Below are 27,908 nucleotides of genomic sequence, written 5' to 3' on the forward strand. Positions count from 1 at the left end.
GGGGGGGTGCGTGCAGGGAGGGGCTCCCGTGGGGTGGGCGGGGTCGGTGTGGGTGTATGCGGGGGTGTGTGTGTGCGCGGGGAGCTTCTGGGGGACTGAGTGGGGCCAGGAGCAAACTGGGGCTGTGACGCTTGCCCGCCGGTAGCGGAGGGCGGCTTTGGGCAGCGGCGGCGGCGCTGTAGGGACGCATGTCTCACTCACGTCCCTGCACAGGGCGCGGGGCCCGGCCTCTTGCCCGCTCCGCCTAGTCTGAACAGGGTGAGGCCTCGGCTCTGCTCGCGGCTACTGCGCTCCGCGTTACTGCTGCGGGACGGCTGGGGCTGGCGGCGGTGGGCGTGCAGGAGCGAGGTGAGCTCCGCGGTGGCCCGCTGGGGGGATCAGCCCCTTCCTCGGGGCGCTGTAGCCCCGGTCGCTGTTCCCGCCGCCAGGGGTGTCCGAGCTGGCGGCTGCTGCAGGGGGGCGAGGCCGGACAGCCCTCGGGCACGGCTGCCACTTGCAGCGCGGGGTGGACCTCGGGGAGGGGGCCTGCGTGCCCGAGAGGCCAGGCTGGGGCGTAGCGAGCGGCCTGCACATACCCGTCAGCACCGTGTGCTTAGGCTGGGGGGCCGTGCCCCAAACAACCCCTGGGGCAGAGCTCTTAGAAACTCCCCCAACCTGCTCGGATCTCCCAGCCCCTCGCCCACAGCTGCCGCCGCTAAACTACCCCAGGGCCGGGGGAGTTCGTCTGGCTGGCCTGAGGCCCAGGAGCACTCGGCCTAAACTGAGTAAGGTAGAAGTCACCTCCCCGCTGCCTGTCTGCACGCCCCTGTCCTGCGCCCAGGCCAGGCTGAGGCCCCATTGAGCATGAATCCTTGTTTGTTTCACGCTTAAGTTTGCCTGGTGTTTACAGACTGATACAAGGAGCAGGCCACAGTCACAGTCTAAGCGTTTGTCTGCAGTTAAAAGGCTGCAACTACGCGGCTGTAGCTTTTCAGAGAAGTATCGGCGATAGCCTGATGCTAATACCTGCATTTGTAATTTTCACACCATGCAGCTGAAGAAGTGCGCTTTTTCACCCAGGAAAGCTTATGCCCAAATACATCTGTTAGTGTTTAAGGTGCACTGGACTCCTCGTTGTTTTCATTTTCGTGAAGACACTTTATGCCCACGGGAGGGCGTCTCCCATCCATATAAGTAATCCACCCCCACCTTCCCAGAGTGGGTAGCTATGGCCATGGGTGAAGCCCTCCTGTTGGCATAGCACTCTCTGTACCCAGAGTTAGGTTGGTATAACTGCATCATGCAGGTGTGGAAAATCCTGATAGTGTCAACCAAGCCTAAGTGTGATGTAACACTATAATAAAGGAATTATAGTAGTACAAAGGTTATAGAAAAGAGGTATTTGTTATGTGCACATTTTAAAAACTATCTTGTTTTTAAAAATCATACAAAATGTTATGGATGGTGTTTAGTCTGTAAAATTGCAAAAATCAGTAATGAACAATTAATATCAGACTGTAAATGGACTAATATGAGTTATGAACACAAAGGGTAAGTACTAGATGCTTTCCATCTTTCCCAAAATATATTTCTAGCTCTAAAATTTTACTGCTTACATAGTTCATTACTGGAGCACCCACTGGACTGGGGTGGCCATCCTGTGGCTCCGGAGCTGCATGCGGCTCTTCATAGGTTAATATGTGGCTTCTTGCATAGACACTGACTCCGGGGCTGGAGCTATAGATGCTAACTTTCCAATGTGCCGGGGAGTGTTCAATGCTCAACCCTCTGCCCTGCCCTCACTCCATCCCTTCCCCTGAGCCTGCCATGCCTTCACTTTTCTCCCTGCCCCTGCAGAACCTCCTGTGCACTGCGGAACAGCTGATCGTGGCAGGCAGGAGGCACTGATTGGTGGGCTGCCGGTGGGCAAGGGGAGCTGCAGGTTGGAGTCGGGGGAGCTGATGGGGGGCTGCTGACATATTACTGTGACTGTTTGGCAATGTACATTGGTAAATTCTGGCTCCTTCCCAGGCTCAGGTTGGCCACCCCTGTGCTGGACAATTCAGAACCCCTGAGATGTTACCAGAGGAACTGTAAACAGCCTCCAAGTAATAGATTCCATATCTTGTTCTGGGCATCCGTCACCCATTCTAAGTGGTGTGCCACCAAGAGATTTTTTTGGCCCTGGTACCATGGTGTTGTTTGGTTTCTCTATTAGATATGTCGTTAGTGCAGGTGGTTGGGCTTGATTACCTCTTCTAGGTCCCTACATTTCTGTAATTCTGTGTTTTACAATATAAGAGGGAGAAATCCAAGCAAAGTAGATAAAAGTGGAGTGGGGATATGTAAGCATGCTATCTAATTCAGGCTTTATAATTACTATTTTGCTTCAGATCCACATCATGGAAAACCAAGTGTTTAAATCCTCTGAAGAGAGAACCTTCCAGTACCAGAATTCTCTTCCTTCACTGCCAGTGCCTACTCTTGATGAATCTTTAAAGAGATACCTTGATGCAGGTATAGCTGTTATAATCCCTTAATAAACGTTTCTCTTTTAGAGAGGTCCAAAAATTGTTAGAAATAGGTGTGTGTTTGCTCGTGGCTGCCTTTTTGTCCAGCATCCCCATATAAACAAAGATTTCAAGGCACTTTTCACATTTGTAAATACAATTTTTTGTTACTGTTATTTATACACCTCCAAAAGTCTGCTTGAGTCTTTTGAGCAATCTCACTTGGCAAGGCTCCTGCCCTAAAGAATTTACCATCTAGTAAACAAAATAGCAAAGGAAAAGGTGACAGGGAGAACACAAATATGAATGCATTCTTCTGTTTTATGCCAGATGGAATTTGCTGTTTCGTAAATCATAGACCTCTATTATGTCAGACTCTTATACAGTAACTCCTCGCTTAACGTTATGTTCCTGAAAAATGCTACTTTAAGCGAAACGATGTTAAGCAAATCCAATTTCCCCACAAGAATTAATGTAAATGGATGGGTTAGGTTCCACGGAAATTTTTTTCGCTAGACAAGTGTCTCTCTCTCTCTCTCTGTGTGTGTATGTGTGTGTGTGTAGATATATATATACACACGCACACACGGAGTATAAGTTTTAAACAAAGAATTTAATACTATACACAGCAATGATGATTGTGAAGCTTGGTTCAGGAGGTGAAGTTAGAGTGTGAAAGAGGGTGGGATATTTCCCAGGGAATGCCGTACTGCTAAATGTTGGATTAGCACTCAGCTGAGCCCTGAAGAGTTAACACGTTGTGAATGTAGCCTCACACTCTACCAGGTAGCCTGAATGGGGGGAGGAGAGACAGCATGGCAGAGAGAGACAGAGAGACACACTGTGTGAGTGTGTGTGTGTGAGAGAGAGATGTGCATTGCCTCTTTAAGTACTGTGACCCCACTTTAACTGCAAAGCCTTTTTAAGTAGACCAGCAAGTTGAGACAGCAGCTGCTGCCAGCAAGCTCCCTCTGTCCTGAGCCCTGTCATGTCTCTCCCTCCCCCTCCCTGTTCTTTGGAGATGAGGTACAGGAGCAGGGGGTGAGGGATACTTTGACATCAGCACCCCTCTTTTCTCTCTGCACAGCAATCAGGGGGCTCCCAGGAACAGCTCCAAGGCACTGGGCAGGAACAGCACACTGTAGTCGGGGGAGGGACACCTGAACTGCCTGGCAATTGATAGCCTGCTAGGCAGCTGCCATACAGGGAACTTAGGGGAGCGGGGAGCTGATAGGGGGCTGCTGGTCCATCCTGATTTCAAGCACCCAGTAGCTACCTTCAATGGGCTGCTCTTTCTGCAAGAGGTGGACAAAGCAGGCGGCTGCCAAACAACATTATAAGGGAGCATTGTGCAACTTTAAACGAGCACATTCTCTGATCAGCGACGAAACAACGTCACCCAGGTTGATGTTAAGTCAGGAGTTACTGTATAGTAAACAAGTCACAGATATAGGAATGAGCTGTCTATATTTCTTTCTAAATAATTCTGTCCTTCCTTACTCACTACCAGAATTCTGAGACTTCTTAATCTTTCTTTGCAGCTACTGCAATTTCTCCTGCTAACCCACCTTTTAATGGAAAAACTTTACTTGAGCAACTGCCTTGGAGTTAGGGCTCTGACAGCCCTACCCAGCTAGAAACAAACATTATGCCATAATTCCTAGATCCACAGAGGGATCAAGTGCTGTGGCACTGAGCATTGCAAAGCCTAACTTTTAGACACCGAAGTAAAATCACAGGAACTACAGTGCAATCACAGAGCCTGAGTTAGGTGGCTAGGTTCCCTATAAAATGAATTGAGAGAGAGACACACCTTGGAATGGGATCCACCAAAACTAGCTAAGAGGAGATGCCCCTCCCCTCTCAGGAAATAGGTGACTCTCTGCAGCTTGGACTTAGGCAACTATCTCTGCTTGCGATCCATGGCTGGGAACACTTCTCTTCAAGTCAGGTGACTTAAGAGTCTAAGCCATTTCTTGTGAGAATGAGTAGGATGTAGGAGAAACAGGTGGTTCAGCTTCCCCTCTGCTTAATGGAGTGAGAGGATTTGAACAGGGATTTCCCACACTTAGCTATGATATATACGGGTATGGGTCTCCTTCAGTGTCCCCTGTATCCACTTTGGATAAATAATAGAGTAATCGGGCGAGAGAAAGAATGACATTCTAGCATGGAGGGGGAGACAATCCAGAGTCCAATTCCCCTGCGCCATTTACTCTTTCATTATTTATATACAATAGAACAGCTGCAAACTAATGAGAGAAGTTGGAGTGGACCTTGAGTCTCTCACCACCCAAGCAGCTGCCCTAACCACCAGGCTATAGAGTCATTCATATTCTCTCTCTCTCTTCCCCCCTTCACCTCCCTAACTCTAAGTATGTATCTGAAATGAAACAGCTTCAGCAGGAGACATTGAGAGAAACCTATATTAGAATATCCCATAGCCCAGTGGTTAGAACACTCTCCTGAGACGTTTGGGAGGTCTTTGTTCAAATCCTCTTTCTCTCTCTCTCTGTCTGAGATGGCTGTTGAACCTGGGACTCCCTCATTCCAGGTGAACGCTGTTTTCAGTGGGCTAAAAGTTGTGGGCGGTGATGGCACCATCTCCTCTGGTGGCTGGATTTGGAGTGGGACCTGATCTGGTAGGCATCTTCTGAGCACACCTACTGGATTGGGGCCTTTGGATGAGATAGGCTGAAGCCCCTCTCACCCCCAGTTCATAGATTGCACTGGGGCTTTGGGAGGAGATAAGCATCTGCATGCCTAGAGTGAGGCAGCAGTGTATGTGCTCAGAGGCAGAAAATTAGGCACCTAGGGAACTTTTACTGCAAAAATGTAGGCACCATGCAAGGTTAGATAGTAGCTAAACAAGAGTTTTGTGGATTGCAGTGGTGCCTACAACTCAGACTTAGGCCTCCATGTATCTTTGTGGATCTGTGCCCAAATCCCCAAACTCACTTTGCATCCAATTCTGCTCCTACTGAAATCATTGGAAAAGTCCCAGTTGGCTTTGTGGTTGCAGGATCTTGCCCCTTATGAGTGAGTCTTTCCTGCATTGTTAGCTCAAGCTATGAATTTTGTCCCTAATCTGACGCCCATCCATACAAACACACAAGTTTCTAGCTCAGGTTAAACTCAGTGCTTTAAGCCTGTGCTTGCTAGCCTGTTGCGGTATGTTTACATTGCATTGGAAACCCAAAACTGTGGGACCCAGACTTGTGGACTCGTTGTTTCCAAGCTTGTGCTTGAGTGTTCACGCTGCATTGTAACCCTGGTTTTACAATTGCTGGACCTTTGTCTTTTAGCCATGCTGATACATCCAGATTGCACTACACAGACTTTCTGACTTGGGTCTGCGGCTTAAGCTATATCCACACTACAAAATGACGGGGCTTGGACCTGAGTCACAGCAGGACTCAGACTCTGACGTAGTTCTCTAGGAAAGGTCCTAGGACCCGAGCCAGATTGATTTGTGTGTGGACAGAGGTGGGGCTTGGGATCTAACTTGAGTTAGTATGCAGTGTAGAAGTGCTCACAGGATATGTATACACTGCAGTAAAAAACCTGTGGCTAGCCTGTTGGCTGATTCAAGCTTACCCTCCCCCTTCAGAGTCCCGGAGCCTGGACTTCAAGCCTAAACCTCTACACTGCAATTTTATCGCCCTGCCAGCCTGAGTCAGCTGACTTGGGGCAGCCAGAAATGTTTTATTGCAATATAAAAATACTCTCAGAAGGTGGGCTGAAGTTATAATGCTACTGATACTCTAGCTTGTAAAGCAGTGGGAATGCCGCTGCTCAAGTTACAACTCGTCAGCTGCTATTGCAATCATTCTACTAATCAGATCACTCTATGTAGCTCAAATGTTTTGCTGTGTGGTCACCTTCACTTGAGGTAGGGTAGCTTGAGTGGAGTAAGTTGAGAATAGTAACTCAAGCTGATTGTTGCAAGGAAGATGAGCCCTCTGTTGCTATGGTTAATTGAGGGTATATCTGTACTACAAATGCTACAGCTGCAGTGCTCCAGCTACACCATTGTATTGTATGTAGACACTACTGCAAAGGAAGGGTTTTGCCTGTCACTGTAGTAAATTTACCCTATTGAGAGGTGATGTTATGTCAACAGAAGATGTCTTCCATCAACATAGCTTAGTCTACAGAGAGGGTTAGATCAGTTTAACTACGTCATGTAGGGCATGGCATTTTTCACAACCCTGAGTGATGTAGCTGGGCCTGCGTAAGGTTTAAGTCTAAAGCTATTATGTCACTCTTTTTGATGCAGAGCACTGAATTAATGGGTATATTGTTTTTTTGTTTTTAAAAAGGGGAAGTATCTCAGAAATAACCCCACTTTAATTCTAGTGAACTGCACTACAGGGAGAAAATAAAGATGTGCTGTGATTGTGAACAGATTGTAACATAGCAGAATTGCATATTAAAACTGAATTTTGGAAATCAAATCTGCCTCTCCAAATTAATAAATAAACTGTACCTGAATGAATTAAAGCTCTCTGAGGGTTTGCACACTTTTGCTCTTAAACTGTATATGCAGCCCTGCATTTAACTTGACAGGTCTCAACATTATCAATGAGGTTAGTTCAACTGTTTACCCTCACACCCACTCACCCACATAAATCCCAAAAGGTCAAACAACACAGGTATATTTATCAATCTAGTATGATAAGACTTTAAGAGAAAGGTGCAGCTTAAGGTCCTGATCCTGCAAGAAACTCCATGCAGATACAGACCTTGATTCCTGTCAATATGTGTAGTGTTCCTTTCTATGCTTGAGCCACACAAGATGTGTGTCTGTTTCAGCTCTCAGCGTGCAATCCTGTCTCTTTAGCTCAACTGTAGAGCCTTGTCTTTCAGGTCTGGAGGCAGGATGGATTAAAAAAAATATAATTAAAAAAATACTTACATTTTATTTATTTAATTTTTTCTTTTTAACAATAAACCTGTTTAAAATGAAATCTAAATTTAATACAAAATGTTAACGCCTGCGATACTTATCTCTTAAAACATTTTAAATAAAAAATATACGCTGAATCCATAAGCCTCTATCAAAAACTTTGTGTGAAAGGCTCAAGGTTAAAGGCTGTTTTTCTATATAAAGAAAGAATCGAGGAAAAATATCTAACTTTTGAGTTCAAGCTTTATGAGTATGACACAACAGGTCATGTGCTGCATTAGGAGCTTGTTTTGTTTAATAAAAGTAAATTTTATGCTGTGTTGCATGTTTAATTAAATTCCAGTTGCCATCTTAATGCAGCTTGACACAAATCATAAGCAAAAAGTTATCTAGTAAATAAGTAATGTTTCATTTTCCATTTTCTAACGTACTAAAAATGTACAGTTTATCAGAATCTGAAAATATTAAGCTATATCTTTACTTCAGTAAATGTATATAGTTATAGTGTACCCTCCCAGGTAGCAAAAGGATGTACCAAATCTAGTGTAAAGGCTCTATTTATGTGTAAAGCAACATGTTTAATGGTTAGATTAACCAATGAGAATGCATCTTTCTTTAAAAAGTAACTGATGGCACACTGTTTTTATTAAGCAAAATTATGTTGGTGTAAAAAATGTGGTGTTGGACTATACAAGGAATCAAACTCAAATATGTTCATACATAGTCATAAAATAAAAGGTAAGAGTGGATTTTTTTTTGGGAGGGGGCAAAAATTCCATGTTTCTGGGTGTGTTGTGTATACTTATTACAAAACCAGAGAGGAAAAAAGGAGCTTTAATCTCAGGCTATGTCTGCACTAGCACTTTTGTTAGTAAAACTTTTGTTGGTCACGGATGTGAAAAAATACCCCGCGATGGACATAAATTTCACCGACAGAGTGCTGGTGTGGACAGTGCTATGTAGGTAGGAGACACTCTTCCGCTGACATTGCCACCGCCGCTTACTGGAGGTGGTTTCTCCTGTTGGCATAGAGTGGCTCCATGAGGTCTGTAGTGTAGACATAGCCTTTGTAAACAAGAAGTTACTTTGGCAACACCATAAGAAATATATACATACGCACAACAGCCCAGGCTTATGGTTAGCCAAATGAGATACCCAAGGCTTGTGTAGTGTAGAACATCTAGTTTCTCTGAAAGACTTTGTTCATGCTGCATTAATGAAAAATCATCTTCTTAGACGTAGAGATAATTACTAAGGAGAGATGAGTTGTTACATTGGAAATCAGTCAGATGCCATGCTACTCAGTGCAAATTCCAAGATACTCAAAATATGATGATTGAGAAATATAATTCAGCAACCCGTATGGATAGATGTTTGGAGAAAGACTCCATTAGACCAAAATCCTGGCTTCTACTCTCACACAAGGATTGACCTTTTTCCCCTACTACTAGGAACACAGTAGAAAATTCAGTCTAATCACACAAATAGATAAGTGTCAGCAGACCATACACCACTGTTCTGTGCTCTAGAGTAACTTGTTCATGAGAGTATGAAGCATGAGCACTATGTTTGTCAAATGATAAACCAGATAAAGGAATAAGTTATATAAAATATAAGTGAGGGTGTTATACCTCTGGGGTGGAAAGCCTACAAAACAGAAATATACAAAGTTTTATATGAAGACATAATAATCTTTCACCCCACACACTGAAATTTTGAAAGAACCAGAAAAATAAAATAATGGAGACTAAATTGCAGAAAAATTAAAAAGAATGCCAGAAAAATGTATTGGACCCATGGAAACATTACATCTGGACTTAGTGTTTTTAAGACCATTATAGCTATATTTTCATTAAACATGTCTTGTCAACATACAAGTAAATTTGGAAGAGTATTAGTCAATATAAATGATCATGAAATCTCAAGGGTAATATAGAGATCTTACTTACAAAAGCAGCAGCCTTGCCCAAAGTATTTCAGAAGTATTGAGCTACTCAGTCAGGATAGCAGAGTTGGACATCCACTTTGCACTCGCTTCCCTCAGATGTAAATTGCTACAAACTGTGTAAAACATTGGAGAATCAAGCCCTTAGATTTTAACCAAGGAGGTTTTGTGGTGAGCAGGAGACTATCAGGAACCTAAAGAGGTTATCTAATTTGATTAATTATAAAGCCTACCTATGGCTGCTAAGAGAGTATGAACAAAAAAGATGGTCCTTGCCCCAGATTGCTTTCCAGTCTGAGTATAATATCCAACAGATGATACAATACAGATGGAGGAGTACAGGAAAACAATGAGACGGTATTGGTCAGCATGATAGGCAGTGGTCTTAGCACACCTGTTATCAAGTTTTTGTAGGCATCATGGCAAAGGAGAGTTTGAAGGAGGAATTTGAAGCAGGATAATGCAGATGTTTACAGGGAGCTTCTCCTAAGCATGAGGGGCAGCAGTGGAGAAAGCACCAAGGTGCTTGTTTAAAAATTTAACAAGGAGGCAATGGAGGTTGGCATCATTGCCCAATTGGAGGTAAGTATCTATCTAGAAAGTGAACTGAGAGATGACAGGTTGGTTGGGGCTAGACCAAGGGTGGGCAACCTGCAGCCCACAGGCTACACACAGCCCATCAGGGTGATTCGCTGGTGGGCCACGAGACAGTTTGTTTACATTGACCATCTGCAGGCATGGCTGCCCGCAGCTCCCAGTGGCTGCGGTTTGCCGTTCCCGACCAATGGGAGCTGTGGGAAATGGTGCACACGGGCCACAGGTTGCCCACCACTGGGCTACATCATGAATGGCCTTGAAGGTGAAGACTGGTAGCTTATGTTTGATGCAATAATGTGATATCTGTGTGTTTCTCAGCTGTGTGGACTCACCCAGTGTATTAGGCTGGTACTGTGCCCACAAACAAAGTAGAGACAAGTTTAATTAGTGAACGAGTTTCATGGGAGCTGCAGAGTCACAGAATGCCATAGTATCTACCAGCTTAGGTCCTAAATATTTGTTTTCAGTCTCTTATTTGATTTAATCTCTTATTTGATATAGCGGGCCTTTTGTAGCCACTCTTATTTGAGAAGAGTGATAGCCTTATTTAACTTACATTTTTTTAATGTATTTTTACATTAAGATTTCCTAGAAGGTACTCTGGCCTTTTTAAAATATATTTTGCTTTCAACAAAGACCTCTGTATTTATTTCTATTAAAAATTTCTCTTGGGGTCTTTCAGCTTCAGGGTCTGCATGGTGGGGAGTTGATACAGATCTGTATTTATATACATTTTCCTTTTTTACAGTAAAACCATTCCTAAATCAAGAAGAATATCAAAGAACTGAGGACATAGTTAAAAAGTTTGAACATGGGATTGGAAAAGTGTTGCAGCATAAGTTACTGGAAAGGGCTAAAGAGAAGAAGAATTGGGTATGTTTTGAATTATGATTTATTTAAGGTTTCCTATGTGTTTCTCATAGATCTTGATACATCTAGTTTTCGGAGTATAAGACATCAGTATTTTTGCAGAGAACAGTCAGAAAGTGAGCTAGTTAGGGCCTGATCTTGTGAAGCGCTGAGCTTTAGGCTCAACCTTTCCTTATTCTTGTTACATAACTTTATTATATGAATAGGGTTATTTACAAGAATAATGTTTTCAGGGTCAGACCAAATCTTTGCATATGAGACCCAGTACTAGTGTTTATTGATGGAGCAAAGACTACATATTTTAATAGCTAAACAAACTGGAAAAGGAGAAGGAATCTATGAAAATAGTGTTTTGTTCAACATTTTTATATTTATGAATTGCTAGAGACCAGTTTTAATACTCATTTTGTTATGGCTGGCTCAGTAAACAATCTCATAAATAAGATTACAGCAAATAAGAACCTAGATTTAACTCGGTTATCTTGAGGTATCATATTCTGCCATACTGCACAGGCTGAAGATGACTCAGTATTTGGATTGTGATAGTGCTCAAAAGCCCAAATGTGCTAGATGCTGAAGAACAGATCAGACCACACAGAGTAAAATTTTCAAAAGCAGCCAGGTGATTGAGGATCCTAAGTCCCATTGACTTGCAATGATTCTTAAGGCTTCTTTACATGTACAGTTACTGCGTGACAAGTCATGGTGTGAATCTACAATTCACCACCTTTCCACACAGAAATAGCCTGTGTGGACACTTTCCAATGAACGTCCTGGAGCATGCGACAAGCAGGAGCACTGTAGATTCACACCCTGGGTAGCCACGTAGTAACTTGCTGTGTAGATGAGCCCTTAGGCCCCTAATTGTCTAAGTGACGTTTGAAAGAGGAATTTTGGGCTCCTAAGTCATTTAGGAACTTTTGAAAATTTTACCCATGGTCTGTGCCCCAGAGGCCATACGTTCTAGTCTCTTTCGTTTTGTGAAGAGCAGTAATACATGTGATGGCAATCTGACAGTCAGGTGTCCTTACAAAAAAGAGAGAGAAAAAAAAACTACTAATAAATTTCAAACACTTTTTGGAATTCATGAGCCCGTCATCAATCCCAACATGTCTATACTTACATTATCTCAGAGCAGGTATTCTGAAGAATTTTCATGGTGTGGAACACTCTGAAAAGAGAAATTATATTTTGGACCATTTCCCCCATCACTAATAATCAGATAGACCGCCTCTTCTCCCATTCATGATTCATAGATTAGAAAAACAGAAAGTACCTAGTCTGACCTCCTATTGTAGAACTGATAAATGAAATTGTTTTTAATTGTTACTTTATTAATGTAACTTCATAAGTAAAGTTTTATGAATGAAACAACATTCATTCATAAAACTGGTTACCCTAATAACTGGCTTATTGACAATGAAGATGCTGGTTAAGAGCCATAGCTGTTTAGCCAGCTGCCTTTGTAATTTTCACTATCAATCCAATTCCTGCTTAAATCACTGAGACTTGCACGGTTTCAGTATCTCAATAGTGTAACTTCTGTTCACCATTCATTACATTTGCCAGCATTGTAACTTCTGTTCACTGTTTGCCATCCACTACACTTGTCTATATTGTAACTTCTGTTCACTGTTTGCCATATTGTAATCCAAACCCCATTTTAAAATGCTTACTCCATTTTATAAAAGCCTTCTCCAACCTGCATTTTTGCAAACCCTGCTGTAATCTTATTAGTTTAGTTTAGATGTGTGACTGAGGCATGTATGAATGATGGAATCACCCTCCAGCCCCAGGCTGTTCTGATGAAATAGAGTTCAAACATCACCGGCTGAAGATGCAGACAAGAGCCCTAACAAAGTAAGAAGAGTCCATCCTAAACAGAAAAGGTACAATAGAAGGAAGATCAAAGCCAGGTCCCAGGCTGAAAGTCACACCTGCAATTGATGGGTGATCAATCACCAAACCCAGAGGCAGCGTGACACAGCAAGACCTATAGACTCTGGATTCAAACTAAAGCCTATAAAAAGGATGGGTGAGACAGAAGACTTTGGAGGGTAATGCTCTGCTGCCAGCATGGAAGGGCATCGGTGCAGGCGCAACAGAGACCCAGCTCCTCCTTGTGCCTGGCTTTCCTGGCCAGTTAGCCACCACAAGCTACGAACCCAAGCTGCAAAATCAAGCTATATTCAGGACTGGTAACTATGCAGCAGCTACAGAACATCTGATGGATGGGGGTGTGTGTGTGTGTATAGGTTTTAGGTATAATGTGTGTGTATAAGAATTAAGATATTAGTTATTGGTTATAAATCAAATTGTTATCATAATAAATGTGGCATCTTTGTCTTGCCCCTTGAAAAGATCCTGTGCAGTTTTGTCTGTATAACACTGTGTAACACAGGTCATAGAACTTCCCTGAATTAAATCCTGTTTAAACTAGATCATATCTTTTTAGAAAAATATCAAGTCTTGATTTAAAAATGCCAGTGATGGAGAATCCATCCATACTTTCGGTAAGTTGTCCCAATTATTAGTTACCCCCACTGCTAAAAATCTGTCTTGTATTTCCAGTCTGAATTGATCTAGCTCAGTGGTTTTCAAACTTATTTGATCACACCTCCACCCTTCTTTGTGTCCGTAGTAATTTACACCCTCCTACCCCTGCCACACAAGCACATGTTCCCCATGTAGCTACTTATAGATTCCCCTTAACCTCAGAATTACGAATGCCTCAGGAATGGAGGTCATTTGTAACTCTGTAATGTTCGTAACTCTGAACAAAACGTTATAGTTGTTTTTTTCAAACGTTTACAACTGAACTTGACTTAATATAGCTCTGAAACTTTATTATGCAGAAGAAAAATGCTGCTTTTAACCATTTTAATTTAAATGAAACAAGCACAGAAAGTTTCCTTACCTTGTCAAATCTTTTTTTAAATTTTCTCTTTATTTTTTTAACATTTAACACAATACTGTACAGTGTATTTTTTTTTTTTTTGTCTCTGCTGCCTGATTGCGTACTTCCGGTTCCAAATGAGGTGTGTTGTTAACCAGTCAGTTTGTAAATCTGATATTCGTAACTCTGAGGTTCTACTGTATACCGATATATGCGGCTGCAGTGCTTCACTTGAATCATTTTCAGCTTCTTTGTTTTTCACTTTTTTTTCTGCTGCACGAATGAGCCAGCGATACATTTGTAATAAAAGCAAAAGCAAATCTGTAGTTGTTTTGTGTGTACAATTAAATGTGCACACCGCGCCGTAGCAAACGGATTAACGTGCAGATGGCAACAACTTTGTATAATGCTATGAAAGTTTAACAGAAGTCTGTCAGAATGCACAATGCTATCTGAGGACCTCAGAGGTTTGCAGGAATCAGCTTTGTTAGTTATTCATTGCTGTGGGTAAAATGTGCGCAGTAAATTTATTCCCCCCACCCCCCAAGCTTCTCACGCCCCAGCAGAATACATTCTGCACTGCCCAGGGGGGCTCATCCCCCAGTTTGAGAATCTCTGGTTTAGTTTCAACCTTTGGCCACTCGATTAAACTTTCTCTGCTAGATTGAAGAGCCCATTATCAAATTTTTGTTCCCCATGTAGCTACTTATAGATTCCCCTTAACCTTTTCTTTGTTGAGCTAAAGAGATTGTGCTCCTTGATTCTTTGACTGTAGAGCATGCTTTCCAGTCCTTTAATCGATCTCGTGGCTCTTCTTGGAGCCCTCTTCAATTTATCAGCATCCTTCTTGAAGTGTGGATGCTAGAACTGGACACTGTATTCTAGTAGCTATGTTCTCCGTACTCCTACTCAGGGTTCCCCTGTTTGTTCATCCATTGCATTAGCCCTTTAGTATCACACTAGGAGCTCATGTTCAGCTGATTATCCGATGTGACCCACAGAGTTACTGTTTCCCAGGATATAGTTTTCTTGAGACCTGTCAGTTAGCCAGGTTTTAATCCATATAATTTGTGCCAGGTTAATTTTGTATTATAGTTTTTTTTAATCAAAATATAGTGCAGTACCAAATCAGATATTTTACAGAAGTCTATTACATTAACACTTAGCTTTGTCAGCTAAATTTGTAATCTCATCAGAAAATAATCTCTGGCATGTGCAGCAGTCAACAGCTACAACAACTGGTTACAAAGAAAATTAATATTAAGAAAGTAATTAACATAGCATCTGGAAATGTAATGTAGCTGTCTCAGTACCATCAGTAAGTGCTTCATGGATCACTGGTCTGCCTTCACAGTTCAGGAACTATTTCAAAGTATTAAAAAGTAACAAAAAATTAGATAGGTACAGTAGAACAATCAAGTGATTATTATAGAGCTATTCCTAAAATATATTGTGATGCTAATCTCTGTTTCTTTTCAGCTGGAAGAATGGTGGCTGAATGTGGCTTATCTTGATGCTCGCATACCAACACAAATATATTATAACTTTGGAGGTGCAGGCCCTTATCTTGAACACTACTGGCCACCAAAAGAAGGAACTCAAATAGAAAGAGGATGCATAGCTATATGGTATATCTTGGAATACTGGGAATTAATAAGAACGTAAGACATTTAAAAAAATATAATTGCTTCTAAATATCAGTGTCGTGTGCATGCTTACAGTCATGAATAGTATGGGACAAGTTCTTCCTTGATGTGACTCAACTGTACTCAAGGATGAATTTTGCCATATTTTATTTGTTGATGTATTTTTCACCTCATGCTTAAAAGTTAATCAGAACCTATACTTTTGTATATTCTGTTTACTGCAGAGAAAAATTGGTTGTACATAGACATGGAAATATGCCTCTGGACATGAACCAATTCCGAATGCTGTTCTGCACTTGCAAGATTCCAGGAACTACTAGAGATTCTTTAGACAACTATTTTAGAACTGGTAAACATATGCAACTTTCCTAGGGTAACAGACAACAAATTTTATGTTACAGGACTAAACTGTGGCCATATTAACTATGAAACAAACACTACATTTTTGTCTGTTTTAAAAACCTGCTGTAGTGAAGAGCATTTTGATTAGCTATTGGTGTTATCGGGTAGCTGGTCTATGCACTCTGTACATCCCACAGCTGAGGTGATGCCTCTGTTGCACCTTCCAAACTGGTATTTATCTTTATTATTGGGTTGGATGCAGACAAAGATAAAGGAATCAGGCCAGATACAAATAAAGGGTTAGAGCTTCAGGAATGGACGGACTAACTTTAGCCCTCATGCCCCTTTCGGTACAGTATTTGGTGCTTGTTTCTTGCTGTTGAATGACAAGGGTTATTTCAAATTGTGTGTTTGCATCTTAATCACACCTACATATGCCAGTAGTAAATATGCGTGCCGTGTTTTGTAAAATTACAATATGGAATTGTAATTCCCTCCCTATCCCTGTTTCCATAGTCCCCTTTTCAGGGGCATACTCCCCCCTATGTTCTGATATGTTTCCCCCTCCTCCCAATTCTCAGCTTCCTATCCAGCACTCACTTCTGTCTTGTCAGAAGTCCACCTGCCCCAGTGGCCCCTGTAATCCATCCTGCTAAACTCCTATTGCTTTTGTGAAACCTACAAGCATAAGAGCCATGGGAAGTCTGGGGCGGGAGGTGGCACCTAACGAGCCTTGGAAAGATTGGGGATTCCCTGACAAATCTCATAAGGCTCAGCAAGATGTTGATGCACTTACCTCGGTGGATTCCTGTATATGTCCTAAGGTCCTCAGAGGTGGAGCTGCCCCCTCCCTCTGCCTATAGTCTTTAGAAGGTGTGGATTAGTGAGGTGCCTCTCCACCAGAGCTCAGGAAGTTGGGAGGAAGTGGGAAGCCTTCCCTATTCTCCTTCCCTCCCCGATCCCTTGTTAGGACTGTAGTACACTTTTGTGTATGGGAATTGCTTTAATTTTTAAAGAAAAGTTGAAGTTGCAGGCACATAACAATGGTTTGAGGGTGCATGACCTTTCAAGAATATTGCTTTAAAATTAAAACATAGAAGAAAATCCAAACAGAAACTCAGGGAATGCAGAATTATGGTTTCATTTCTTAAAGCACTCAAAGAACCTCAGCTGTGTACCTGTGAAGATGAAAGCCTATTATCTCCCTTCTTGGCGTGTAGTATATTGCAGATATTCACGACAGCACCTTGTTTTTGTAAGTTTTCATACATGTGCTAATTTGTTACCCCACTAGTTATTGCTCTTCATGTAAGTTCTGTAATTTCATGATCTCTGTAGATGACATTTATATGTGGAGACATTCTAAAGGGGGAATGATTTCCTTAATTTTGCTATTTATCTAACTCAGAAACTTATCATTTTTTGTTGTGAATGTTACAATATGATCATGAAGAAAGAAAGCAACAAAATTACTATATGAATAGGATTAAGGCATTTTTATGGGCATTTGTTAAATTTCTCATTTTTTCAAGGCAGAGGTAAGGTTGTGTAGAGGCCTAGTTTGAGAAGTGCAACGTTAGTGCTGTGTTCCTTGCATTTCTAACTTCTTTTTGGTCTTAACATTCTTGAACTTGGTCAAACCTTGTCTTTATGGTAATACATTTTTGTGTGTGGTATGACTAATAAGATTGCATAGGCAATTATGGGCAAGACTTCCAGTGGTGAGTGCAACAACTGCATCTCTCCATAATGTTAAACATTCGTGTATCAGTGCAAAAATGTTCAGATTTGCATATGCAAATTGGGTACTAGCTGATCCATTTGTGCATTAACTCCTGATTTGCACAGACAAAAAATTGTAGAATATGTTGTCAAGTGTTTTTTCTTATCTTTGAAGCCACTTTCTATGCCAACCTTCTGAAACTTCACCCAGTGTCATCTTTTCTTTTCTTTCATGGGTAATTTTCCGTGTAGCATTTCTGCTTCCTGATGTAAGAACAGCCTCCCCATTTTCAAATTTGTTCAAGTTATGAACATGGCAGTAAACATTGGTGGGAGTTAATAATAACCAAGGTTACATGCATCTATGGATTCTGTCAGTTAATCTTGCAAATGCAGACTTTGAGATTTATTTCCAAACTGCAGGAAAAAAACCTATAGAATTGCTCTCTGAAAGTAGATGACTAGTTCGGTTTTGGTTGCTGTTTTTAAATGTACAAAGTCTTAAATGTTAAAGGCCAAAATAATGTGCTGTATTTGTACACGTGCATTTTTTTTACCTGGTCACTTAAATGTGTTTGTAATGTATCTCCTCCCCTCCCCCTATTCACATTATAACTTTATCCAAAAAGTGTTGTGTTCTCATGTTTATTTTATCTTCCTTTCAGAGAGTGAAGGTGAATGCCCATCCCACTTAATAGTCCTGTGTCGAGGTCGAGTGTTTGCTTTTGATGCAGTACATGAAGGTCATATACTGAGCCCTCCAGAGATTTTCAGGTTTTTAAATTATTTCATATTAATTGAGCTGCACAGTGAAATACATTGGGCCTTGTTTGCAGAAGAAGAGTACTCCCTGAAAGTCCAGACTGTACAAAACTGGAATGCTTAACATGGCAGGATGCTGGTCTCCCATTGTGTTACTTGTAAACTGTAGTAGGTGCCTGTTTTTCAGATGAAAATGTGATTTTTCAGGCCGAGCAAATCTCTTTGAACATTTTCTATTGAAGTTTGGCGTGATTGGAATTTTCCCTCCATTATAGTATTTTGATAGTCTGTGCGACTAGGTAACTTTAGCTGAGCAGCTTATACATTTAAAGCGAAGGAAAGCTTGTAATAGGCATGAACATGAGCCTGCACTTAACACTGCAAAATATGGCAAGGGCCTGGAACAACAAGCAAATGTAGGATTCTAAAAGTATACCATGAAGATGTTTAGGCAGCAAATACCAATTACGTGTTGGGGTTCGTGGCATGAAACTGTATCAGGATTATCTGATATATCTTTTTTTTGAGAACCAATCCATGTAGCAATGAGATATTCATCATAATCATTAACAAAAAGCCAACCAAACAAAACCCGCCATCACCCTTTCCCTTTGCTCCCTCTTGACCACATTTTAAACATAATCAAAGCTGTGCACGTGAAGTCATGTTTTAGCAGTGATATATTGGCCATATTTCCTGCTGCTGAGCTCCACAGAGGCAGGATTGAGCTATAAAATGTGTTGTCTGGTAACGTTTAAGGGCCTTTTCTGCCAGCTGGGGATTACTGGAACACAGTGGGACTCCAGCTACATATCTCACCCCTACACCAGGGCCTGGAAGTCTGACCTGCTTTTTGGACTCTTGTGCCACTAAGGGAGTGCAAAGGAGCTGTATTAGTGGGAAGAGGGGTGGAGAGAGACAGAGAGAATATGGCCCTCTATATTGTAGACCTCGGTGTTAGAGCACACTGCTAGGTGTTTATTGTCACAACAGATGCTCTCTCTCCAAGGAGCTGCCATATGTATACTTAGCATATGAAATTTCTGAATTTCCCCAATAATTATTAATGATTACCACTAATATAATCATTACACACTTCCCAGAAGTGGTTTGAGTAATCCGAAAAATAGGTGAAGATGCTAACTTTCCAGACTGGTAATATTATTCAACTGTGCACAGGCTGGTTTACCCTACGGGTCAAATTCTGCTGGGGTAGCTCTAGAGTAACTCCTCTCAAGACAGTCCAAGCCATTCTTCGTCCTAGAAACTTCTGTTTTCTAGGAACAAAAAAGACTATATTTACAGGATGAGGGACTCTGTGACTATGAAAAAAGGACAGGAGTACTTTTGGCAGCTTAGAGACTAACAAATTTATTTGAGCATAAGCTTTCGTGGGCTACAGCATGCATGCAGTGGAAAATACAGTAGGAAGACACACACACACAAAAAACATGAAAAGGTGGAAGTACCCATACCAACTGTAAGAGGCTAATTAATTAAGAGAAGCTATTATCAGCGGAGGAGAAAAACTTCTGAAGTGATAATCAAGATGGCCCATTTTGGACAGTTGACACGAAGGTGTGAGGATACTTTAACATGGGGAAATTAATGTGCAAACTAGATACCACGAACTTAGGTTTGAACAGAGACTGGGAACGGCTTGGTCATTACACTGATTGAATCTATTTCCCCATATTAAAGTATTCTCACGCCTTCGTGTCAGGTGTCCAGAATGGGCCATCTTGATTATCACTTCAGAAGTTTTTCTCCTCTGCTGATAATTGCTTCTCTTAATTAATTAGCCTTTTACAGTTGGTATGGGTACTTCCACCTTTTCATGTTCTCTCTATGTATAAATATCTACTTACTGTATGTTCCATTCTATGCATCCACTGAAGAGGGTTTTAGCCCATGAAAGCTTATGCTTAAATAAATTTGTTAGTCTCTAAGGTGCCACAAGTACTCCTGTTCTTTTTGCTGATACAGACTAACAAGGCTGCTACTCTGAAACCTGTGACTATGAAAAAACTTGGGGGTCACAGTGGATAATCAGTTGGATATGAGCTGCCAGTGTGATGCTGTTGCCAAAAGGGTTGATATGATCTTTGGATGTACAAACGGAAATGCTGAATAGGGAGATTATATTACCTCTGTATTTGGCATTGGTCCAACTGCTGCTGGAATACTGTGTCCATTTCTGGAGTCCACAATTCAAAAAGGATGTCAGTGATAAATTGGAGAGGGTGCAGTAAAGAGATACAAGAATGATTAAAAGATTAGAAAACCTTACATGGGTAGATTTCAAGAGCTCAAATCTATTTAGTTTAACAAAGAGAAGGTTGAAGTGGGACTTCGACCACAGATTATAAGTACCTACATGTAGAATAAACAATTGATAATGGCCTCTTCAGTCTAGAGACAAATGGCTGCAAGCTAAAGCTAGGCAAAGTCAGATTTGAAATAAGGCACAAATTTTTAGTAGTGAGGGTAATTAGCTATTGGAACAACTTACTGAGAGTTGTGGTGGATCAGGCAAACACCAAAGAAACGAACAAACAGAAATCAAACAATTTTCTAACAAGAAATGCCAGACACAAATTAATTCATGATGCACAAAAACCTGCTGCTATCTACGGGTACTGCAGTTCTGCTTTACAGGTAACCTGATTTTGAGGATGGTCTATCTGGTTCGCCTCACTTGCTATATATGAATACATCTGTATGAATGTTGTTTAAATTCGGATTAGTACTAATGTTTAATCGGTGGAAGTGCGAAATAACTGCATATGAATTCTTAAAAATTCAGAAAGAGGTTTTTTTTTAAAAGGGGTAACAAGGTAGACAGAGAACACAAAGTATAGTGTGTACAGAGTCACGTTTACAGGTAAAACTGTCAGAGTACAAAGCTTTGAATGAAGTTTTTGGAAGTGCTGGTGCAAGCAAAGGTTGAGAAGAGAAACGTTCTTACATTGTTTAAGATTTGGTGCATAATACAATCTCAGCTGGGTGGGATGGAGTATGATTCCCTCCTATGATTCTCAGGCCTTGTGTGGATTGGAGATTTGCCCTTGTTTCAGCCATTGTTGGTAGTCACTGATATAACTGTACATGTGCAAATTCCCAGTGTGGATATGCAAAGCATGACTTGCAGTATTAGAGGTGTCCCATGTTTGAAACTGAGTTAAGTGTCACTGGTGCAAGTTGTGGTTTTCTTTGTCTAAACTATGGGTTTGCATTGGTGCAGCAGTCCCCAGAGGCTGAAATCAGGGCAAATTCCCAGTGTAGACACTGATTAAAAAGGTCTTGTGTCCTGAGCAGAGTTGATACACTTCTTGAAAATTCACTTAATCTGATTAGATATGGAATAAGAAATATTAACCAGACTACAGGCCTACTAAGGTGAACAATTTTAATCCTGTCTCTGTCTTCATTCTATTTTACTAATTTTAAAAATCTTCTTAAAGGCAACTTGCTTACATCCAAAAGAGGTGCCATAATGAACCTGATGGACCAGGGCTGGCGGCTTTAACAAGTGGGGAAAGAACCCAATGGGCAGAGGTTGGAAAATTTCAGTGGTCTTTCAGAAAAATGTTGATTGACTGACTGTATTTGCAACATTTCAATTATTTAACCACTTTTTCATTGTCTTGTAGACACGTGAATATTTAACTAATCTCGATCCAAAGAACTTATATCTTCTGGAAAAAATTCAGAGCAGTTTGTTTGTGATCTCCCTGGATGATTCCAGTCCCCATGGAACCCCTGAGGATTATACTCCGGTAGTTACAAATTTCAAAATAATTTTGCTCGTCGTCTTAACCAACTTTTGTGTCTCATTGTATATGTGATTTGTTTGTATAAAATATTCTGGAAAGGCAGCTTAATCATCTGCCTGAAGATTCCCTTGGCAACCTAACAGGTCTTACATCATTGTGTCCTGGCCTCTCTAGCATAGGAAAATGGGCATGGCCATGATTCATTGCCTCCTGTTGATGACCAGGACTGGACCAATGCCTACCACATCTTGGAGGTGTAAATGTGGTGTAAATTTACCCTCACCCCTCTGCATCCCCCTGAATTTCACAGCCCACAGAAGCCCTGACCGTCAGAATCTGTCCTTTTAATTTTTAAACACCAGGCTTGTATAGATGGTTTTTCTTCAGATGGATATATTTGTTGCATTTTGGGCATGTCTGCTGTCTTGCAGACAGCCTTCTTAGTCATGGCTCATCTAAAAGCTCCTTGGGGCAGGGACTTTGTCTTGCCCAGTTCAGTAAGTCATAGCTGCTTTTGAGTGCGGAGGTTGGTACTGATTAAAAAAGTATTCAAATATTTCCAGTGTAATGTGACAGGACTCTGGCGCACATTTGGATATTTCTAAACCCCATGATATTAATTCTTGATTTAGATCACCAAGTTGACTCTAATAGGAGATCCAACCATACGCTGGGGAGACAAATCCTACAACTGCATACTATTTTCCAATGGGACATTTGGTTCAAACTGTGATGTAAGTAAAGTATGATTCCCTTTTTCCTATTATATTTACAGTGAGCTCCTTTGTCAGTTTTTCCCCTTCCACAATGGAATATTTTTTTTTTTTTTTTTTTTTTGCAGGTTTAAACTTGTTTTTCTCTTAGTGCATTTTCACATATAGGGCACCTTATCTGGCAAACATCCCAGGACATGTGCTGTACATTTCTAAAGGGGAGATTATCCAGTGCATGTGTTGACTAAAAAGATTTAGAAGTCTACATTTTACTTTCAGAAATATTTTAATGAGGGAGTTTCTTGTATTTGCTCAATAGGGAGTTCAAAGAGAAGGAGAATATCATGCAAAAAAAAATGTAAGTTAGTAGGTTTATTATTTGCTTGTATCACAGTAGTGCTCAAAACACACTAAGCACTGCGCTCTCACATAGGAGGACATTGTTTTTGCCCAGATCTGTGCCTCATCCTGGTGCCATATTTTGCCTGTCTACCTGGCTGCAGAGCTACCAAGAGAATAGATAAATGCTGTATGGGACTCTGTCTGTACAGGTAGAAGGACTAGAAGTGTAATCTTCTAACAAATTCTGCACAACACAGGGAAACCTTCAGCATGATTAAGAAAGAATGGGGTAGAAATAAGGAGGCTTGATCAACTTTTAGCTCTGCAACCATCATGGTGTATTGTCTTGTGTGTTCTAGCATTCTCCTTGTGATGCCATGGTTTTGGTATTCCTGAGCTCTTATATTGATCAGAAGATTATTGAAAGTGAGGGAAGGTGGAAGGTATGTATCCATTAAGTTTCCATCCTTATTAATTAGCATTTCCTCTCTTACGGATATTGATTCCTCTTTTATTTGAAAAACAAAACAGGGATCAGATAAAGTGCGGGACATCCCTTGGCCAGAAGAACTTGTTTTCACGTTGAACCAGAACGTGCTAAATGACATTGAATGTGCTAAAGAACGGTATTCTCAGCAGGTGAAGTTTCTCTATCTCTTTCTTAGTGATCACTGAGGCTTTCATTTTTTCTAAACATTAGTAGCTGGCCTCACTCCAGGCCAGAGAACAAAGAGCACTAGGACAGATTCAGTCCTGAGGTAGCTCCGTTTAAGCCAGGGGAGTTACAACAGGGTAAACCTGATCCATTGTTTTGTGAGGTGAATGCACAGTTCATTATATTTGAACTGAAGCAGGTTGTGATTAGAGCAGTTGCTGAATTCTCCTGTGATAACAAATTCTTTATTTGTCAGGTATCTGACTTGCAGCTAGTGAGTTATGCCTTTACATCCTTTGGCAAAGCACTGACCAAGAAGAAGGGACTTCATCCTGATACATTTGTTCAGCTTGGCCTCCAGCTGGCCTATTATAAACTTCATGGACAGTAAGAAAAGTTTATTACCCAGGCTAGCAATTAAATGTATAGTTGAACAAACTGACACATCTGGGCAAATACAAAGGGCTTTGCATTCCATTTTATATTTTGCTGCAGTCATGGAAGAATAACGAAATATGTCGTAATGTTTTATTTAGTTATACAGGACCTTAGCCTCTGCCACTGAAGTCAGCAGGACTTCTGCCATAGACTTCAAAAGGTGCAGGAGCAAGTCCTTTATGTCACAGTGTGGTAGGTACTGTAAGATGAAGGGCAGCCAGCCAGAACTTTATTAACAGTCCATAAAACGTACACATGAGCTGTATTGGTTAAATGATAAGGCAAGGACTTGGCCCACAAGGATCTATATTACCTCACTAATTGAGAGACAGTGTGGGTGAAGTAACATCTTTTATTGGACCAACTTCTACTGGTGAGAGAGACAAGTTTTTTTAACCCACATAGTTTTTTAACTCGCATAACTCTTCTTCAGGTCTGTGTAAGCTCAAAAGCTTGTCTCTCTCACCAAGAGAGAAGTTAGTCCAGTGAAAGATATTACCTCACCCACCTTGTCTCTCTAATATCCTGTGACCAACACAGCATACCTCACTAATTGCTCATTCCTATAAGGGGATTTGGCCCAGGTGCAGATGAAAGTCTCATCTGTAGTCTATAATTAAACATTATTCGGTGGTGGTAAATCTTTCTCTTCCAATATCCCAACCTTGTAAAAACCCTTATCAGACTCATTGTTGTCATCCTGTCCTCATCACCAACAAAGGCTACCTGTAAAAGTTATAACAGCATAACAAAAAGATAGTGTACAACCAAGTTCCTGTCCTTGCACACTGGGCAGGTGGCTGAGGAAGGTTTTATTTTGTACTCCCAGCCAAAAGTTATTGAAGACTCTCTCTTTGTTGGTGATTATGTCCCTCCTTTTCCCCTGCCTTTACTACCATCTGTTAGTATTTAAAATTGTTTTAAATATGAGTCATCACAGAGCTGGCAAATAGTTGCCTGAGGGTGTCATCTGCAAAAAGGCCACATTCCTTGCACAGGTCATTGAACACTGGGTTATATTAATTGCGCAACAAAAACAATCTGGGTAAGGGCTCTTCTTAAACTTGTTTGTAGATGCCCCCTGTTGCTAGTGGATTCCCCCAGTCTGTGGGTCTTGTGTGGGGCAGATGCCTTCTCTCCTTTATCCTTGATGGAAGAATACATAGGAGATTGAAGCTTGCTTACTTTCCAGTCACCTACATAAGGGGGTATAGAAGCCTTAGCATTTGCAAAAAGCAGTTCATGAAAGAGTCCAGATTTTTTTATGACTTTATAATAGCATCTGAATTTTCTTAGTCCTAACTTGCCTCTTGAAAACTTTCTTATCGTTGAGTAATCTGTATTACATTTCAGACACTTAAAAGAAAATGAGTGGCTTACTCCTGCTTGTAATTGAGTGTAATGGGAGAGAATATTTTTTATATGACATTTTTTCTTTAGAGAGGAGAAAAGATTTATCTTTGTAGTGAGACACTTTGTCCTAATTTTCCTTCTTAGCCCAGGCTGCTGTTATGAAACTGCTACGACCAGACGTTTCTACCACGGACGCACTGAGACTATGAGACCATGTACAGTGGAAGCAGTGGAGTGGTGCAAATCCATGCTGGATCCATCTTGCAGTGTAAGTATTGAAAATCTGCTTTAGCTGTAATGTATTTAAAAGACCTGCCATCTGATCTACTTTAGATAAGAGAATATGCCATTAATTGTGTCAGTAACTGGAGAAGAATTCATCTTCAGCTAGTTAATTCAAGTGGGTATGTCACCACCAGGGCTGGCTCTCAGAATTTTGCCATCTTAGGTGAAGTGCAGTATATGACCCCACTCTCTTTTTTTTATTTAAATTTTATTTTTGTTTTTAACTCTGCTCTATGTCGTACACTCCCCACACGTGCACCTCACCCCTCCCAATTAAGTGTGGTGAGTGCTGTGTCAATGGCAGACATTGCTATGAGGCATGGAGTCTGGGAGCTGCACGTGCTTGTCTGTGTGTGAAATCTGCATGGGGAAGTTGCTGGCCGCAAGACTGATTCCAAAGTCTAAGAGTCTTTCATCTCCTGAATACTTGAACTGGGGAGCTGACCTCTCTTCTGTTTCCCCCACCTCCCCTACCCAAGCTTTTCTCTCTCCCCAGGCGCTGGCTGCTACTGAAAGTTTCTTCCTCTGCTTCTCCCTCTGCACCTGTCTGGGAGCCTGAGGAGATGAAAAGAAAGGGAAAGGATCTTGCAAGATTGCAAGAGAAAATCCAAAGCTGCTTCATGTTCTTCATCTTGTATACTGGGCTTACACCAAACCACTCTGTTTGATGCTTTGCTTTACTATTCTTATTTCTTCTCTCCTCTTCACTTCATTGGCTTCTTATTCATTCGTGCTGCTGCTTTGAAACTCTGACATTTAATACCATCACTCAAATCTGACTTCCCTTTGTTTTCTTATCTTCCTCCCTGCTTTTCTGTTTGCTGTCTTCATTTATCTTCTTACAGTCAGACTCATACAGCCAATTAATATTGAACTTTGCTGTTTCTAGCACTGATCCCTTGGGATCTCTCTTCCTTTCCATTTTTCTGATTCCCTTCATCATTTCAAATTTCCTCCCAACTGCTCTCCCGTTTCTGAATGCTGTTGCTTCTGATGAACTTCAAGCACATGCTTATCTGCTTTGCTGAATAGGATGCACTTGAATAGGTGCTTAAAAGTTAAGCATGTGCTTAAGAGCTTTGCAAAAACAGAGCCTTACTATCTCATCACTTCTTTTTCTTTCCTTAGAATCATAGAATATCAGGGTTGGAAGGGACCTCAGGAGGTCATCAGTCCGACCCCCTACTCAAAGCAGGACCAATCCCCAACTAAATCTTCCCAGCCAGGGCTTTGTCTAGCCTGACCTTAAAAACCTCTAAGGAAGGAGATTCCACCACCTCCCTAGGAAACCCATTCCAGTGCTTCATCATGCTCCTAGTGAAAATTTTTTTCCTAATATCCAACCTAAACCTCCCCCACTGCAACTTGAAACCGTTACTCCTTGTTCCGTCGTCTGCTACCACTGAGAACAGTCTTGATCCATCCTCTTTGGAACCCCCTTTCAGGTAGTTGAAAGCAGCTATCAAATCCCCCATCATTCTTCTTGTAAGCTTAATAGTTTGTTGTTGCTAAGAACCCATCAGTTATTGACCATTTCAGTTTGTGTCCTGTTACCAGTATCCACCATTTTTGGTCAAAGGGGCTTCATAAATAAATAAATGGAATTAGTGTAAGAGCAGAGACAGATCTTGGGCTCAGTGTTTGGAGCAGTTTGCTGACAACCATGCCATCTATAACCTATATTTGTGCTGACATTGCCAGGAGAATAGACTAACTAGTAGGACTTATCTCTCTCTAAAATCTATGCTTAAACATAATCACAAAACTCTTATACTTTTAAAACCATGATCGTGGGTAACAACATTAATTGGCAAATAAACCTATAGCTAGCTAGCGGAAGGAGAGAGCATGATCAATGAAAAAGTCCTTCCTGACCCTGAGAGAGACTGGCTGGCTTAAATCTACCCTTATACTTATTATCCAACCCATGAGAGAGTGCAATAAGAAAGAAAAATTGGGGATAAAAAAATAACACATACTTACCAACTGAATAACAGAAAGCTGCAGCAGCCATTTGCAAACTAACCCTGTCAGGACTACAGCTGTTTGCCTCTGCCAGATTTAAAGAGCCAGCTTCAGAAAATGCATGCTGGGGGAAAAGTTCTTACAAATGGGCAGTTCTGCACTGGGGAGAGCAAGTAAAGACCAAAGAATTGAAGTTGGGGTAC

At 41.3% G+C, this 27,908-nt stretch overlaps 2 protein-coding genes across 5 annotated transcripts in view; one reads left to right on the plus strand and one right to left on the minus strand.

Annotated features, from left to right (window-relative positions):
• The window catches only part of OLAH (oleoyl-ACP hydrolase), a 25,802-nt gene extending 24,769 nt beyond the window's left edge, over nucleotides 1-1,033 (minus strand). The window contains exon 1 of the mRNA XM_075062329.1: nucleotides 576-1,033. The gene's annotated coding sequence lies outside the window, so the exon portion shown is untranslated. The remainder of the gene's footprint in view (nucleotides 1-575) is intronic.
• Nucleotides 164-27,908, plus strand: part of CROT (carnitine O-octanoyltransferase) — a 34,178-nt gene continuing 6,433 nt past the window's right edge. Inside the window, exons 1-14 of one of the 4 annotated variants that reach the window (XR_004377291.2) lie at nucleotides 294-348; nucleotides 2,373-2,496; nucleotides 8,050-8,136; nucleotides 10,689-10,813; nucleotides 15,186-15,367; nucleotides 15,577-15,701; nucleotides 18,082-18,190; nucleotides 21,643-21,736; nucleotides 21,832-21,957; nucleotides 22,587-22,688; nucleotides 23,369-23,452; nucleotides 23,541-23,648; nucleotides 23,921-24,051; nucleotides 25,600-25,723. Coding sequence is in view for 3 of the 4 variants with exons in the window: in XM_032806298.2 (XP_032662189.1) it covers nucleotides 2,382-2,496; nucleotides 8,050-8,136; nucleotides 10,689-10,813; nucleotides 15,186-15,367; nucleotides 15,577-15,701; nucleotides 18,082-18,190; nucleotides 21,643-21,736; nucleotides 21,832-21,957; nucleotides 22,587-22,688; nucleotides 23,369-23,452; nucleotides 23,541-23,648; nucleotides 23,921-24,051; nucleotides 25,600-25,723 (1,512 nt within the window). In the remaining variant the exon portion in view is untranslated. Of the gene's footprint in view, nucleotides 349-2,372; nucleotides 2,497-8,049; nucleotides 8,137-10,688; nucleotides 10,814-15,185; nucleotides 15,368-15,576; nucleotides 15,702-18,081; nucleotides 18,191-21,642; nucleotides 21,737-21,831; nucleotides 21,958-22,586; nucleotides 22,689-23,368; nucleotides 23,453-23,540; nucleotides 23,649-23,920; nucleotides 24,052-25,599; nucleotides 25,724-27,908 lie in introns of those variants that run through there. The other 3 variants (XM_032806298.2, XM_032806316.2, XM_075062328.1) reach the window with 3 other exon arrangements.

Source organism: Chelonoidis abingdonii, chromosome 2 (genome assembly GCF_003597395.2).
Source record: "Chelonoidis abingdonii isolate Lonesome George chromosome 2, CheloAbing_2.0, whole genome shotgun sequence".
NCBI classification, from domain to species: domain Eukaryota; kingdom Metazoa; phylum Chordata; order Testudines; family Testudinidae; genus Chelonoidis; species Chelonoidis abingdonii.